Below are 18,245 nucleotides of genomic sequence, written 5' to 3' on the forward strand. Positions count from 1 at the left end.
TTCTGTTCTGGCTCCTGAGACGATTCTGAAAGATGGTGGGAGCGCTTGGAATGTTTTCTTCCGCCCCTCCTGGAGCGTTTCTTGATCCGTTTTTTGAAGAATACGACTTGGATTTATTTTTCCGATAATAACGTGATTGAGTTTTAAAGTTCTCATTGAATGCAGGTGGATCAATGTCTCGACTGGATGGGCCCACCGATGTGTCAGACGATTCAGGATCCGAAGACGAGAATGTGACTTGACTACGACGTGTGAATGATGATTCACGATTGCGTTTTTTGAGAATAGATCTGGGTGTGACTGGTTGTCTCTCCCACCTGCCCCATTCATAAACCTGGTCATTGGTATAATCAAATAAATCTCTGTTAAATTTTCTTTTCTTTACCAAAATTATGGATTCCTGCAGAGATTGTAACTTGGTTTTAAGATTTTTTTGAAAGTCCTCATATTCCAGATTGGTGACTATCGACTTGTATGATGTCAGTTCTTTGTCCAAGTCAGATTTTAATTTTAATAACTCTTCATTCTCATGTTTCACAATGAGCTGAATCAGTTGTGTGGAACAAGTGGATAGTATAAAATTCCAATCCTTGACAAAATCACTGTTATAAACAGTAGTTGGAATTTTTTTAATTCTCAGTCCTCTAGGAATAATATTTTGTTCCAAATAATGCGTTAAGGTGGTTTGATCCCACCAGATGCGCATTTCATTTAATGATGCTTTCTCTATTGAAGACATGAGATTTAATGTGTCAGAAGATGTGTCTGAACATGGACCAACTGATTGGAAAACTTGTGCTGCACGTTCCCTTCTCAAGGGATCAATTAAGAAATCCATGTTTGCAAAAAGCCAACCAAATCGTATAAGAAAAAACACTTAAATAGTGAACACCACTGAAAAGCAATAAAATCAATGGAATCTCTCCATATAATTATGAACGGTCATGAATGTTCAAAAATATTTTGTGGAAAGCAGCTTAAACCACACGGTAAATAATGGAAAAAATCATTGCAATATATATGCAAGGGGAGCACGAAAAGGCAGAAAGCTGAACACAAAAAAAAAAAGAGTATATTTCAGCTCACCCTTAGTTCATCTGTCCGATGTGGTAAGTATCCATCCGAGCACGGAAACAAAGTGTTGCTGCCACAACACTGGTCAACGTGTAGAGAAAGGAAATATGGATCCAGCTCCAAGAATAAAATGTAAAAACTTTATTAGTTCACATTAAAATGCTGCTGAGACATGACCGGCATAGTGGGTAAAGGAGAGCAACCAGCACCCGACTGGACGCGTTTCGAGCAACAAATGTGCCCTTAGTCCTCAGTGTGCTGCTAGAAACACAGGTTGCAATAAGTATGTTCACAGCAGGTGAGTACAATTAAAATGGACATGTGAGATAAATACAATCGTGATAAACTCAACATAGTGAACAAATTAAAACTACTTGACGAAAAGGTTGACAGAAAAATATATAAATAAAGAACGTGCGATTACATAGAAAAAATGAAGGGGCTCTGGTATTGAGTCTGAAAATCCAGAAAGCCTCCCTATCACGCAGTTTTTTTTCCAGATCACCACCGCGTATATCTTTATGTATTTGCTCAATGGCAAATGTCTTAAGATGCATAGTTTGCCTGACTTCCTAATAGTAGATCCAACATAGAACAATTTACATTCAGTACATTCAACAATGTAAACCACATGATCAGAGTTGCAATTAAGAATTTTTTTTATGGGAAAAGTGGTTAAATTTTGTGAGCAATTAAAAAATGCGTTTTTTTTCATGTAAGCACAAGTTTTACAGGAGTGTGAACCGCACTTGAAACAGCCTGTGATGGACAACCAATCTGCATGATTTTTAGTTTTTTTGGAATGTAAAAAACTAGGCGATAAAGCATTCCCCAATGGAACCACTCATTGAAAAACAATCGGTGGAGCCAAAAACAACCTTCCCCAATAACGTCAGCTGCCATACTGACTCAGAAGGATTACCCGAACATACACCTGTACTACTAGTGCCCCATCCTCCGGAAGATGATTCTAGGTTATTTTATTTTGGTTTATTACATAATCATTGTTTTTGTCTTATTACACTGATACAATAAACAGAAACAATATCTCTCTACCGGTATTACCAATTGTCATCCTTATCTTATATACAGGAAAATCTTAAAATTCTTACTCATGGAATATGATTAGAATTGACAATTTGGATGGTTAATCTGACTATTTCAGGTCATTTCATTAATGATCTGGTAGAAGGTTTACACAGTAAAATATTGATATTTGCAGATGATACAAAACTATGTAAAGCAGTTAATACAAGAGAAGATAGTATTCTGCTACAGATGGATCTGGATAAGTTGGAAACTTGGGCTGAAAGGTGGCAGATGAGGTTTAACAATGATAAATGTAAGGTTATACACATGGGAAGAAGGAATCAATATCACCATTACACACTTAATGGGAAACCACTGGGTAAATCTGACAGGGAGAAGGACTTGGGGATCCTAGTTAATGATAAACTTACCTGGAGCAGCCAGTGCCAAGCAGCAGCTGCCAAGGCAAACAGGATCATGGGGTGCATTAAAAGAGGTCTGGATACACATGATGAGAGCATTATACTGCCTCTGTACAAATCCCTAGTTAGACCGCACATGGAGTACTGTGTCCAGTTTTGGGCACCGGTGCTCATGAAGGATATAATGGAACTAGAGAGAGTACAAAGGAGGGCAACAAAATTAATAAAGGGGATGGGAGAACTACAATACCCAGATAGATTAGCGAAATTAGGATTATTTAGTCTAGAAAAAAGACGACTGAGGGGCGATCTAATAACCATGTATAAGTATATAAGGGGACAATACAAATATCTCGCTGAGGATCTGTTTATACCAAGGAAGGTGACGGGCACAAGGGGGCATTCTTTGCGTCTGGAGGAGAGAAGGTTTTTCCACCAACATAGAAGAGGATTCTTTACTGTTAGGGCGGTGAGAATCTGGAATTGCTTGCCTGAGGAGGTGGTGATGGCGAACTCAGTCGAGGGGTTCAAGAGAGGCCTGGATGTCTTCCTGGAGCAGAACAATATTGTATCATACAATTATTAGGTTCTGTAGAAGGACGTAGATCTGGGGATTTATTATGATGGAATATAGGCTGAACTGGATGGACAAATGTCTTTTTTCGGCCTTACTAACTATGTTACTATGTTACTATGATAGCAAAAAAGTACAACAAAGATGAAAGTGACAAGTTGATGATTGTCAACTTACCAACACTGTCGCTAACTATCTCCATTAATGGGTTATCCCATAATACATTTATAGCCTTCCTCATTTATGCACCAATCTTCCATCTTTATTGGTTATGTCACAAGCTCAAATTTGAGCACATGGACCGCCAGGACACCATTTTTCTGCCGATGACCATATCACCACTGTATGGACATTTTCAAATCTGGCAGATTTGACTACAGGAAAAGGAAAAATCCAACATACGCGGGAAAAATAGGTATATGTTCTCTGCATGCTTGCGTGGGGTTCCTCCTGGTACTCCGGTTTCCTCCCACATGCCAACATACTGATAGGGAATGTAGATTGTGAGTCCTCAATAGGGACACTGATGAATTAATGGTGCTACATATGTAAATAAAATAAATAAAAAGAATATCAGCACATGACTTTATTTGTGACCATTAAAAACAGACAATAAAAATTCACACGAGAGATATGTAGGATAGTGAAAAACAGACACAGGTCTACGCGTTTCTGGACTAAGAGTGGTTAGGCTTGAAATGCGTAGACCTGTGTCAATTTTTCACTGTCCCTGTATGTCTCCCATGTGAATTTTTATTGATCGCAAATAAATTCATGTTTTAATATACATACAATTCTTCCTGCAGATGCTGGATTCTTCCTTTTCCTGCAATACTCATTACCCAGAAGTCGGTCGAGGGTCCTAGTCAAGGCATTTTCCTGCACTTGGTGAACTGATGCCTTTTCCATTTTCTGCATATCGGATGAGATGGCTTTACGAATAGTCTTGCTTTTTTTTGTATATGTTTTATTTGTGACTGATTTGTTGCACTGTGTACGTTCTTATGTTGTTCCTTATGGAGATCTATTGGGCACCTGCCCGTATTTTATTTTATTGAATAGTCCCTTTTCGTACTGTTCTAGAAGTAACTCCAGCTGGTTAGCTGCAGATCTAAGCCTGATGTTTGCACAATAAACAACGGGGAACGGCTTTAACTGTAGTGAAACAGGAACACAGTGGTTATTATGTGTCACACTGGAAATTACAGCCTGGAAGAGTACAGTCAGTGTGTGTGACCCACCAAAGTAGGAAGAAGGACAAGGTCAGCTCCACCATGTCTGGGTCCGAGTTTTATTTCAATGTGGACAGCGGCTATTTGGAGGGATTAGTCCGAGGATTTAAGGGTGGAATCCTGAAGTCCGGGGACTACGTCAACCTGGCACAATGTGAAACCCTTGAGGGTAAATTATTATTATTTTATTTTATTGCCGTTGAGAATTACAATGAACTAACTTTGACATGTAAAATATAAATTACCTGATTCTGTTTGCTATGAACTATTTTATTACTTATTGTTTTGCCATTATATATTTTGTGCCAATTTGCCTCTGAGTTTATTAGTAGTAACACTTATTATTATTATTATTTATTATTATTTATTGAGGAGGGGTATACATGATAAAAACAAGTACAATAATCTTAAACAATATAAGTCATAACTGGTACAGGAGGAATGAGGACCCTGCCCGCGAAGCTCACAATCTACAAGGGATGGGTGAGGATACAGTAGGCGAGGATAGAGCTGGTCGTGCAGCGGTTTGGTTGATCGGTGGTTATGGCAGGTTGTAGGCTTGTCGGAAGAGGTGGGTCTTCAGGTTCTAGTATAATTAGTATTAATTATTATTATGTACATATATATACGGTGAGAGACAAAGAGTGTATAGATTCTCGCTCACTCATAGGGCTTGTACACACGATCGATTATATCGGGGAGTGCTATCCGTTGTCTTCACGTATAGCATTCATATCTTTGATATTCTATTAGGTTGAGCATATATCTGATTTTTTCATTGGACCAAGTGGTCCAAGGAAAAAGTCGGAGACGTCCTATTTTGATCAAAGAGTCAAATCAAAATCAACAATGCAAATCTATGGGTCAGTGAAAAACATCAGACTGCACTCAGATTACATCCAAATGTGGTGCAATTTTCACAGACTGACAGAACGGAGAGGGTCGAAAATTCTTTTTTTCTTTCCACCTCCTAGAAAAACTGATGCATATGTGATCAAACTCTGACCCTGTTGTGATCAAAGTTTGATCAGAATAATCCAAGCATTTTTCTCGGATGGAGAGAAAACTGCTGTGTGCACCTACCCATATTGTTAGGCCTGGCAACAAATTGAAGCAATGATTCAGTTCCTATTCTCTGGTGAAAACAAGTTATCACTTACATGTCTAACCTTTGGGACCCGCATTGATCCTCATAACCAAGCCTTTTTATTCTTGACGGGCACTTTTATCCCCATTACAGATTGGATGCCCGACAACTGCTGAGGGTTGTCAATCTGATTTTACTTTTTTCTAGTTATTCTCGTTACGAAAAATCACGGACACCCAACATTTTTTATGTACATATTGGAAAACCATAATTAATCAATAAGATTATAAGCGAGACATGTCTACAGCCCATAGTTCTGATATGAAGGTATTAGCTGCATTCACTGTGAACTTTAAAATTATGATAAAAAATCACGTACACCTCCATTTTTTTATGGACAGAGGCAATAAGTGCCCCATTTTTAGAGGCTATCCAGGAATATCTGGATGGTTGACAACCCAGCCATCACTCCATTCTTTCTCTATGGGGCTTCCAGAAAAAAGCCAAGCGAAAGAATGGAGCAGCGGTCAAGCATACGCACTGCTGTTAATTTTAATGAGTTTAAAAGTGCCCTATTCTGCCTATTCGCGTGGGTCCCAGCTGTTGCACCTCAACCTAGGTGATAACTTATTTTTACCGGACTAGTTGACCTTTATAATAGTACACCCAAAATTGCAGCCAGTACAGTTACGGTAAGCAATGTTATGTGTACAACCTCACTGTTCTACGCTGCAATGTTGCATGCCCAACCTATTTGTGCAGTTGTTCATATGATGTTTAAAGCACCACTCCAGCGGGGTTTTTTATTATGTCGTGGAGTGGTGCTACTAATGTAAGGTCCCTGCACTTAGTCTTAAACTTACTTGTCGCCGTCTTCTTTTTTTATCTGTGCCCCTGCTGTCGGTCTCCAGCAGTTTGTGACCTGGCGGATCACTCCAGTGTTTGCTGGTGCGAACCGAAGGTCACTTTTCAATGAAGGTCTATGAGAGCCACATTCGGCTCCCATAGACTTGCATTGAGATCTGGTGACCGTTACCTTTAATTTCTGGTCACTCTGAAGTTGTGGTCATAAGATGGCGGAGTAGCATTGGGAACAGCTGAAGACGGCAGGTGATGAGTATAATACTAGGTACAGGGACCTTAGCTTCCTTTCATACAAGCATAAACTGACCATTTGGGCATTAGTGTGTTACCCAAGAAATGAATGTTCAGAATATAATAAACGGGATCAATATTTCTTTACTATAACATTCAGCACTCAGCAGTGCTCCAACCATGAGAAGTTATGCTGCATACTGCACATTGCCATGTCACCATGCCTGCTTGCCCACACTTCTGTGTATCCACGCTAGTTCCTCCTATTACTGCTATACAATGTAAGCGTCATATATCAGGTCATTGTAACCGGCTAGTGGGACTGTACTCCATATTTCTATCAAAATATATTGAAATATTATTGTGCATCCAAACACAAAACCCAGAGATAAGTAACAACAGCAGTGGTTATGTCTCATCTCTCCCTTTATTTTCAGAAATATGTTATCACCAGACTACACTTTGAGGCTACATTCATCCATAAGATGAGATAGATTTCATTTAGACTTGCACCTTTATCACACATGACAAATTTATTGAAGATTTATGAAATCCTCCTAAGGGTTCACTCACATCAGCATATTAAAAATTGATCCGATATTCATACCACAAAATTCCAAGTTTTTGTTATGCGAGTGTGCATTTCTTTTTCCCGGCTTGCAACAGTATAACATCCGTATGCACTGCGTTTGACATCATAGTTTACGTACTATAATGCTCTATGTAAACTTAAAGCTAGTTGGAAAAAATAATAAAGAAATCATCTATAAAGTGTGACAAAGTCACTAGTAATGTAATTGGGTGTTACCGGGAGATCCTAAATTTTTGTAGGTCCTGCCCCACCTGCCAGATAATCACTCCCTCTACTCACATCCGAAGTCCCCTAGTTCCATTACCTGTGATAGAGGTCCCATTTGAGAGGATAGCCATGGATCGAGTGGGTCCTCTAGTTAAATCTGCACGAGGGCACCAATACATCTTAGGCTACTTTCACACTTCCGTCTTTTGTCCTCCGTCGCAATCCGTCGTTATGGGCAAAAAATGGATCCTGCAAATGTGCTTGCAGGATGAGTTTTTTGCCCATACACTTGTATTAGCGATATTAATAATATTTATTTAGATTTATTTAGATTTATGTATAATAATATTTTCTCACAGACAGGTCTGCCGAAGGAAATTTTGACAGACCAGGGAACAACTTTCATGAGTAAGGTAGTGAGGGAGTTGTGTAAGATCCTTCAGATTGCCCAGCTGCGAACCTCAGTCTACCATCTGCAGACAGACGGCCTAGTAGAGCGTTTCAATAAAACCTTGAAGGTGATGCTCAAGAAGGTAATTGAAAAGGACGGTTGAGACTGGGACTACGTGCTTCTGTTTCTGATCTTTTCAATCAGAGCAGTTCCAAAAGCCTCTACTGACTTCTCGCTGTTCGAGCCCCTGTATGGTCGACATCTGCGAGGGCTCCTGGACATCTCCAAAGAAACCTGTAAGCTGAGGTCACGCCACACTAGAGCGTCATAGAGCATGTTGCCCAGTTACAGGAGAGGATGGCGAAAGTAATGCCCTTCATGAAGGAGCATCTTCTCCATGCACAGGAGGCACAGGCAAGGGTGCATAACTGTTCAGCAAGAATGAGGCAGTCCCAGACTGGGGACCGCGTGCTAGTGCTTATTCCCATGGTGGAGAGCAAGTTCTTAGTCAAGTAGAAAGGCCCATATGAGGTGGTGGAAAAACTGAGCAAGGTGAGTTACAAGGTACACCAGCCAGGCTGAAGGAAGCCGCACCAAATGTACCATGAGAATTTGCTCAAGCCATGGCAAGATCGGGAGTCGCTGGAAACCCCTTGCCTGGGAGCCAATCGAAAAGAAACAGTGGATGATGTCACTGTTGCAGAGACTTTAACTCTGGCCCAGATACCACAGTCTACTGCGGCAGAACCATGACCTGTTCTCGGAGTTGCCAGTACACATGCAGGTGGTCGAGCATGCCATGTTGACAGATCCACACGTAAGGGTGAACCTCAGGCCCTATAGATTTCCCAAAGCACGTCGGGAGGTAATAGCCAATGAGGTAAAGAGGATGTTAGACCTTGGGGTGATTGAGGAGTCAAAAAGTGGATGGCCGAATCCCATCGTCCTCGTGCCGAAGCCCAACAGTGAGTGGCGATTTTGCAATGATTTCCGCAAGCTAAATGAGGTATTCAAATGTGATGCATATCCGATGCCCCATGGGGACGAACTCATTGAGAGACTGGGAACTGTGAGGTATATTACAACCCTCGACCTGACAAAGGGCTGATCCCCATGTACCAGAGTGCCAAGGAGAAGACTGCCTTATCGACACCTGATGGGTGTTTTCAATACACCACAATGTCCTTTGGACTGCAGGAGGCCCCAGCAACCTTCCAGAGGGCAATGGATCAGGCCCTGGCTCCCCATAAGAAGTATACCGCAGCCTACCTAGAAGACATTGTGGTTTTCAGCCCTAACTGGGGTAGTCATCTACCAAAGCTACAGGCAGTTCTGGATGAGTTGAGGAATGTAGGGTGTTGTGAATTCTGTGGCAGAGCTCCCTCCTGTGCAGAGGCGTAGCTAGAGCTTTTGCCGCCCGGGGCTGTTCCCGAGTTTGGCGCCCCCCCCCGGCTCAATACACACAAAGGTTACCAAAATGGTTTTCCTGTTTTGTAGAACTTAAACTGGGCCTAATGGTGTCACCCCCAAATGCCACACCTGTGACTTAATACCACCACACCATGACCAGGCCACATAGTGACCGAATAATACTACATACAAGGGACAAATACCACCGCACCATTTCCAGACCAAATATTACCACCACATAGTGACTGAATACTACAATACTGATCAGTAATAAAAAAAAAACCACAATACTATCACCATAAGTGCCAGTATTCACAGGAGATCTGTACTTAGTATGCAGTGTCTGTGTAGAGGTAATACAGAGATCACTGGTGACATTATACACAGGACCTCTATATAGTATACAGTGTATAGTGTCAGTGTATAGGTAACACTGACTCACCAGTGACGTCTCTAGGTGAAGTCCTTTATCTTTCATCCAGCACAGACCGCCATCATTCCTTCCAGCCAGGACTCGTTTCTGCAGGAAATAACACAGTTATCTCGAGCTCCGCTTGCAGAACACATTACTTAATTTTTCACAACTTCTACATTACATCACATGAAGAAAAAAAAGGCGATATAGTGTCACTCTGCACAGTAACAGGCCTGCCCCCCATTTAAAACAGTATACTCAAAAAATAAAATAAATACATCACTGCAGTAATAATATCCCTTAATTATCCCCTATGGTAACACTATTCCCCACCCTGGCCCCGTTTATCTCATTCCTGGCTCCAGCCATATGTTCTCGCATCCTGCCCTCATGAGTATCCATTCTACCCCATATGATCTCCCCATCCTGCCCCACCAGCCTCCATCGTATCCGTCCTGCCCCATGATCCAATCCTGCCCCGTGTCTCCAATCATGCCCCGTATCTACATTCTGCCCATGCCTCAAGTCCTGCCCCCAGTGTGTCCAGCATATTACCCCCATGTTGTCCAGCAATCTGCCCCAGTGTGTCCAGCATATTACCCCAATGTTGTCCAGCAATCTGCCCCAGTGTGTCCAGCATATTACCCCCAGTGTGTCCAGCAATCTGCCCCAGTATGTCCAGCACTGCCCCCAGTGTGTCCAGCAATCTGCCCCAGTGTCCAGCCTTTCCCCAGTGTGTCCAGCAGTCTGCCCCAGTGTGTCCAGCATATTACCCCCAGTGTGTCCAGCAATCTGCCCCAGTGTGTCCAGCAATCTGCCCCAGTGTGTCCAGCCTTTCCCCAGTGTGTCCAGCTTTGCCCCAGTGTGTCCAGCATATTACCCCCAGTGTGTCCAGCAATCTGCCCCAGTGTCCAGCATTGCCCCAGTGTGTCCAGAAGTCTGCCTCAGGGTCTCCAGCATTGCCTCAATGTGTCCAGAAATCTGCCCCAGGGTCTCCAGTATTGCCCCAGTGTGTCCAGCAATCTGCCCCATGGTCTCCTGTATTGCCCCAGTGTGTCCAGCATTCTGCCCCATGGTCTCCAGTATTGCCCCGGTGTGTCCAGCAATCTGCCCCATGGTCTCCAGTATTGCCCCGGTGTGTCCAGCAATCTGCCCCATGGTCTCCAGTATTGCCCCAGTATGTCCAGAAGTCTGCCCCAGGGTCTCCAGCATTGCCTCAATGTGTCCTGAAATCTGCCCCATGGTCTCCAGTATTCAGTGTGTCCAGCAATCTGCCCCATAGTCTCCTGTACTGCCCCAGTGTGTCCAGCATTCTGCCCCATGGTCTCCAGTATTGCCCAGCAATCTGCCCCATAGTCTCAAGTATTGCCCCAGTGTGTCCAGCAATCTGCCCCATGGTCTCCTGTATTGCCCCAGTGTGTCCAGCATTCTGCCACATGGTCTCCTGTATTGCCCCAGTGTGTCTAGCATTCTGCCCCATGGTCTCCAGTATTACCCCAGTGTGTCCAGCAATCTGCCCCATAGTCTCCTGTATTGCCCCAGTGTGTCCAGCAATCTGCCCCATGGTCTCCTGTATTGCCCCAGTGTGTCCAGCAATCTGCCCCATAGTCTCCTGTACTGCCCCAGTGTGTCCAGCATTCTGCCCCATGGTCTCCAGTACTGCCCCAGTGTGTCCAGCAATCTGCCCCATGGTCTCCAGTATTGCCCCAGTGTGTCCAGCATTGCCCCAGCCCCAGACAGTCAGACATAAAGAAAAAAAAAAAAAGTAAAATCCTCTCCTCTCCCGTTCCTAGCGCAGGTCCGGTGCGGTGCAGCCAGTCAGCGTCTCTCCGGCTCTGCGACGCTCAGGACAGAGAGGCAGAGCGGCGCGCACAGTAGTGACGTCATCGCGCCCTCTGCCCTGAGACGTCGCAGAGTCAGAGGACGCTGAAGCCGCAGGAACCAGGAGAAGTGAGTATTAGAGCGGGGGGCGGGGGCGGGGCCCGGTGGTGGGGGGAGCTGGCCCTGGTCGTGGCGGCGGACGGCGCCGCCCGAAGATTTAAAGGGGCGTCTTTTTTTTTTTCTTCTTCTCCTGCAGCGCCGGCCGCCCCCCGCATTGTGCCGCCCGGGGCGGACCGCACCCCCCCGCACCCCCCTTCCTACGCCACTGCTCCTGTGGTCACAAGTGGTACTTCGGCTGATTCTCTCTGTGAGCTTCCGTTGGTGGAGGAAAGTGGTACTGCGGCTTCTGAGTTTCCTTCCTCAGGTGATGTGGTGAAGTCGTTAGGTGCTGCTCTATTTAACTCCACCTAGTGCTTTGATCCTGGCCTCCAGTCAATGTTCTAGTATTGGACCTGTTTCCTCCTGGATCGTTCCTGTGGCCTGCTGCTCTGCATAGCTAAGTTCTTCTTTGCTATTTGTTTGCTGTTTTTTTCTGTCCAGCTTGTCAATTTGTTTTTTCCTGCTTGCTGGAAGCTCTGGGACGCAGAGGGTGTACCTCCGTGCCGATAGTTCGGTACGGAGGGTCTTTTTGCCCCCTTTGCGTGGTTTTTGTAGGGTTTTGTGTTGACCGCAAAGTTACCTTTCCTATCCTCGCTCTGTTCAGAAAGTTGGGCCTCACTTTGCTAAATCTATTTCATCTCTACGTTTGTCTTTTCATCTTAACTCACAGTCATTATATGTGGGGGCTGCCTTTTCCTTTGGGGTATTTCTCTGAGGCAAGGTAGGCTTATTTTCTATCTTCAGGCTAGCTAGTTTCTCAGGCCGTGCCGAGTTGCATAGGGAGCGTTAGGCGCAATCCACGGCTGCCTTTAGTGTGGTTGAAGAGGATTAGGGATTGCGGTCAACAGAGTTCCCACGTCTCAGAGCTCGTTCTTGTTTTTTGGGTTATAGCCAGGTCACTGTATGTGCGCTGACCTCTATGTCCATTGTGGTACTGAATTACCTTTCATAACAGTACTGGAGGCCAAAAGTACTAATGATTCTCAATAGAGGGAAAAAAGAAGTTCTGAGACCATTTTTTTTTCTCTGCACTGTGTTTTGCCTTTTTTTTCCCCTAGACATTTGGGTGGTTCAGGACACAGGTGTAGCAATGGACATTAAAGGTCTGTCTTCATGTGTGGATCAGCTCACGGCAAGAGTACAAAGTATTCAAGACTTTGTGGTTCAGAATTCTATGTTAGAACCGAGAATTCCTATTCCTGATTTGTTTTTTGGAGATAGAACTAAATTTCTGAGTTTCAAAAATAATTGTAAACTATTTCTGGCTTTGAAACCTCGTTCCTCTGGTGACCCAGTTCAACAAGTTAGGATCATTATTTCTTTTTTGCGTGGCGACCCTCAGGACTGGGCATTTTCTCTTGCATCAGGAGATCCTGCAATAAGTAATATCGATGCGTTTTTCCTGGCGCTCAGATTGCTGTACGATGAGCCTAATTCTGTGGATCAGGCAGAGAAGAATTTGCTGGCTCTGTGTCAGGGTCAGGATGAAATAGAGGTATATTGTCAGAAATTTAGAAAGTGGTCCGTACTCACTCTGTGGAATGAAGGTGCGCTCGCAGCTATTTTCAGAAAACGTCTCTCTGAAGCCCTTAAGGATGTCATGGTGGGATTTCCTATGCCTGCTGGTCTGAATGAGTCTATGTCTTTGGCCATTCAGATCGGTCGACGCTTGCGCGAGCGTAAATCTGTGCACCATTTGGCGGTATTACCTGAGCTTAAACCTGAGCCTATGCAGTGCGATAGGACTTTGACCAGAGTTGAACGGCAAGAACACAGACGTCTGAATGGGCTGTGTTTCTACTGTGGTGATTCCACTCATGCTATCTCTGATTGTCCTAAGCGCACTAAGCGGTTCGCTAGGTCTGCCACCATTGGTACGGTACAGTCAAAATTTCTTCTGTCTGTTACCTTGATCTGCTCTTTGTCATCGTATTCTGTCATGGCATTTGTGGACTCAGGCGCTGCTCTGAATTTGATGGACTTGGAGTATGCTAGGCGTTGTGGGTTTTTCTTGGAGCCCTTGCAGTGTCCTATTCCATTGAGAGGAATTGATGCTACGCCTTTGGCCAAGAATAAGCCTCAGTACTGGACCCAGCTGACCATGTGCATGGCTCCTGCACATCAGGAGGTTATTCGCTTTCTGGTGTTGCATAATCTGCATGATGTGGTCGTGTTGGGGTTGCCATGGCTACAAGTCCATAATCCAGTATTAGATTGGAAATCCATGTCTGTGTCCAGCTGGGGTTGTCAGGGGGTACATGGTGATGTCCCATTTCTGACTATTTTGTCATCCACCCCTTCTGAGGTTCCTGAGTTCTTGTCTGATTACCGGGATTTATTTGATGAGCCCAAGTCCGATACCCTACCTCCGCATAGGGATTGTGATTGTGCTATCGATTTGATTCCTGGTAGTAAATTCCCAAAAGGTCGACTGTTTAATTTATCTGTGCCTGAGCACGCCGCTATGTGGAGTTATGTGAAGGAGTCTTTGGAGAAGGGGCATATTCGCCCGTCATCGTCGCCACTATGAGCAGGGTTCTTTTTTGTAGCCAAGAAGGATGGTTCACTGAGACCTTGTATAGATTACCGCCTTCTAAATAAGATCACGGTTAAATTTCAGTACCCCTTGCCATTGTTATCTGATTTGTTTGCTCGGATTAAGGGGGCTAGTTGGTTCACCAAGATAGATCTTCGTGGTGCGTATAATCTTGTGCGTATTAAGCAAGGCGATGAGTGGAAAACTGCATTTAATACGCCCGAGGGCAATTTTGAGTATCTAGTAATGCCATTCGGACTTGCCAATGCTCCATCAGTGTTTCAGTCCTTTATGCATGACATCTTCTGAGAGTACCTGGATAAATTCCTGATTGTGTACTTAGATGACATTTTGATCTTCTTGGATGATTGGGAGTCTCATGTGAAGCAGGTCAGAACGGTGTTTCATGTCCTGCGTGCTAATTCTTTGTTTGTGAAGGGATCAAAGTGTCTCTTTGGTGTTCAGAAGGTTTCATTTTTGGGGTTCATCTTTTCCCCTTCTACTATCGAGATGGACCCTGTTAAGGTCCAAGCCATCCATAATTGGACTCAGCCGACATCTCTGAAAAGTCTGCAAAAGTTCCTGGGCTTTGCTAATTTTTATCGTCGCTTCATCTGCAATTTTTCTAGTATTGCTAAACCATTGACCGATTTGACCAAGAAAGGTGCTGATGTGGTCAATTGGTCTTCTGCTGCTGTGGAAGCTTTTCAAGAGTTGAAGCGTCGTTTTTCTTTTGCCCCTGTGTTGTGTCAACCAGATGTTTCGCTTCCGTTCCAGGTCGAGGTTGATGCTTCTGAGATTGGAGCAGGGGCTGTTTTGTCGCAGAGAAGTTCTGATTGCTCGGTGATGAAACCATGCGCCTTCTTTTCCAGGAAGTTTTCGCCTGCTGAGCGAAATTATGATGTGGGCAATCGAGAGTTGCTGGCCATGAAGTGGGCATTCGAGGAGTGGCGTCATTGGCTTGAAGGAGCTAAGCATCGCGTGGTGGTCTTGACTGATCATAAGAACTTGACTTATCTCGAGTCCGCCAAGCGGTTGAATCCTAGACAAGCTCGTTGGTCGTTGTTTTTTGCCCGTTTTGACTTTGTGATTTCATACCTTCCGGGCTCTAAAAATGTGAAGGCGGATGCTCTGTCTAGGAGTTTTGTGCCCGACTCTCCGGGTGTATCTCAAAGAGGGAGTAATTGTGTCTGCCATCTCCCCTGATTTGCGGCGGGTGCTGCAATAATTTCAGGCTAATAAACCTGATCGTTGCCCAGCGGAGAAACTGTTTGTCCCTGATAGGTGGACGAATAAAGTTATCTCTGAGGTTCATTGTTCGGTGTTGGCTGGTCATCCTGGAATCTTTGGTACCAGAGAGTTAGTGGCTAGATCCTTTTGGTGGCCATCTCTGTCGCGGGATGTGCGTACTTTTGTGCAGTCCTGTGGGATTTGTGCTCGGGCTAAGCCCTGCTGTTCTCGTGCCAGTGGGTTGCTTTTGCCCTTGCCAGTCCCGATGAGGCCTTGGACACATATCTCTATGGATTTTATTTCAGATCTTCCCGTCTCTCAAAGGATGTCAGTCATTTGGGTGGTCTGTGATCGCTTCTCTAAGATGGTCCATTTGGTACCCTTGTCTAAATTGCCTTCCTCCTCTGATTTGGTGCCATTGTTTTTCCAGCATGTGGTTCGTTTACATGGCATTCCAGAGAATATCGTTTCTGACAGAGGTTCCCAGTTTGTTTCGAGGTTTTGGCGAGCCTTTTGTGCTAGGATGGGCATTGACTTGTCTTTTTCCTCGGCTTTCCATCCTCAGACTAATGGCCAGACCGAACGAACCAATCAGACCTTGGAAACATATCTGAGATGCTTTGTTTCTGCTGATCAGGATGACTGGGTGTCCTTTTTGCCTTTGGCTGAGTTCGCCCTTAATAATCGGGCCAGCTCGGCTACCTTGGTTTCACCATTTTTCTGCAACTCTGGGTTCCATCCTCGTTTCTCTTCAGGGCAGGTTGAGTCTTCGGACAGTCCTGGTGTGGATACTGTGGTGGACAGGTTGCAGCGGATTTGGACTCATGTAGTGGACAATTTGACTTTGTCCCAGGAGAAGGCTCAACGTTTCGCTAATCGCAGACGCTGTGTGGGTCCCCGACTTCGGGTTGGGGACTTGGTTTGGTTATCTTCTCGTCATATTCCTATGAAGGTTTCATCTCCTAAGTTTAAACCTCATTTTATTGGTCCGTATAGGATTTCTGAGGTTCTTAATCCTGTGTCTTTTCGTCTGACCCTTCCAGATTCTTTTTCCATACATAACGTATTCCATAGGTCATTGTTGCGGAGATACGTGGCACCTATAGTTCCATCTGTTGATCCTCCTGCCCCGGTTTTGGTGGAGGGGGAGTTGGAGTATATTGTGGAGAAGATTTTGGATTCTCGTATTTCGAGGCAGAAACTCCAGTATCTGGTTAAGTGGAAGAGTTATGCTCAGGAAGATAATTCCTGGGTCTTTGCCTCTGATGTCCATGCTCCCGATCTTGTTCGTGCCTTTCATATGGCTCATCCTGGTCGTCCTGGGAGCTCTGGTGAGGGTTCGGTGACCCCTCCTCAAGGGGGGGTACTGTTGTGAATTCTGTGGCAGAGCTCCCTCCTGTGGTCACAAGTGGTACTTCGGCTGATTCTCTCTGTGAGCTTCCGTTGGTGGAGGAAAGTGGTACTGCGGCTTCTGAGTTTCCTTCCTCAGGTGATGTGGTGAAGTCGTTAGGTGCTGCTCTATTTAACTCCACCTAGTGCTTTGATCCTGGCCTCCAGTCAATGTTCTAGTATTGGACCTGTTTCCTCCTGGATCGTTCCTGTGGCCTGCTGCTTTGCATAGCTAAGTTCCTCTTTGCTATTTGTTTGCTGTTTTTTTCTGTCCAGCTTGTCAATTTGTTTTTTCCTGCTTGCTGGAAGCTCTGGGACGCAGAGGGTGTACCTCCGTGCCATCAGTTCGGTACGGAGGGTCTTTTTGCCCCCTTTGAGTGGTTTTTGTAGGGTTTTGTGTTGACCGCAAAGTTACCTTTCCTATCCTCGCTCTGTTCAGAAAGTTGGGCCTCACTTTGCTAAATCTATTTCATCTCTACGTTTGTCTTTTCATCTTAACTCACAGTCATTATATGTGGGGGCTGCCTTTTCCTTTGGGGTATTTCTCTGAGGCAAGGTAGGCTTATTTTCTATCTTCAGGCTAGCTAGTTTCTCAGGCCGTGCCGAGTTGCATAGGGAGCGTTAGGCGCAATCCACGGCTGCCTTTAGTGTGGTTGGAGAGGATTAGGGATTCCGGTCAACAGAGTTCCCACGTCTCAGAGCTCGTTCTTGTTTTTTGGGTTATAGCCAGGTCACTGTATGTGCGCTGACCTCTATGTCCATTGTGGTACTGAATTACCTTTCATAACAGTAGGGTTCACTATAAGCCCCAAACAATGTGCCATAGGGAAGGAGGAGGCCAAATACCTAGGCTATGTCATTGGGAGGGGAAAAATCAAGCCCCAGATGAACAAGATTGAGGCAATCCATAAAAGGCCACAAACGCTTTCCAAGAAGCAAGTGAGGGTGTTTCTTGGAATTGTGGGTTACTCCCGGCAGTTTATCCCAAGGTTTGCCATGATTGCTGCACCGTAGACAGACCTTCTTCAAGACACAAGATCATCGTTGATTAAATGGGCTGCTGAGACTGAGATGGCTTTCAAGAAGAACAAGCAGGCTTTGTGTAAACATCCAGCTCTGGTAGCACCAGACTTCAGGAAGGAGGCTGCATCCCAGACAGAAGTGTCAGAAGTCGACTTGGGAGCTATGCTGTCTCTGGAAGGGAATGGGGAGAAGCATCCCATCCTGAGCCGGAAGCTCTCATGAGAGACAAACTATGCCATTGTTGAGAAAGAGTGCTTAGACATAAAATACCCTGAAGAACTACCTGCTAGGCCCTAGGTTTAAGCCGGTGTCTGACCATGACCCTCTGAGGTGGTTGAGGGAAAAGAAGGGTAAAATGCTCGAGCGAGTAACTAGATGGTTCTTATGCCTCCAAGATTTCCCTTTTCACGTCGAGCATAGGCCAGGAAAGTCACGTGGGAATGCAGTTGCCCTGTCCAGACTCCACTGCTTAGCGAGTGAAGGTGCCAAAACCCCTGGCTTATAGAAGGGGATATGTGTCACTGCGCTTAATGGCGTCAGTGATATTAAAACAGAGTAT

At 44.8% G+C, this 18,245-nt stretch overlaps 1 protein-coding gene across 1 annotated transcript in view; it reads left to right on the forward strand.

The window, feature by feature from the left end:
- The first annotated feature begins 4,280 nt into the window (after positions 1-4,280).
- LOC138642939 (V-type proton ATPase subunit d 2) overlaps positions 4,281-18,245 on the forward strand; it is a 74,830-nt gene continuing 60,865 nt past the window's right edge. The window contains exon 1 of the mRNA XM_069731569.1: positions 4,281-4,500. Within this exon, the coding sequence (XP_069587670.1) occupies positions 4,374-4,500 (127 nt within the window). The 5' untranslated portion in view covers positions 4,281-4,373. The remainder of the gene's footprint in view (positions 4,501-18,245) is intronic.

This window comes from Ranitomeya imitator, chromosome 6 (genome assembly GCF_032444005.1).
Source record: "Ranitomeya imitator isolate aRanImi1 chromosome 6, aRanImi1.pri, whole genome shotgun sequence".
Classification (NCBI taxonomy): domain Eukaryota; kingdom Metazoa; phylum Chordata; class Amphibia; order Anura; family Dendrobatidae; genus Ranitomeya; species Ranitomeya imitator.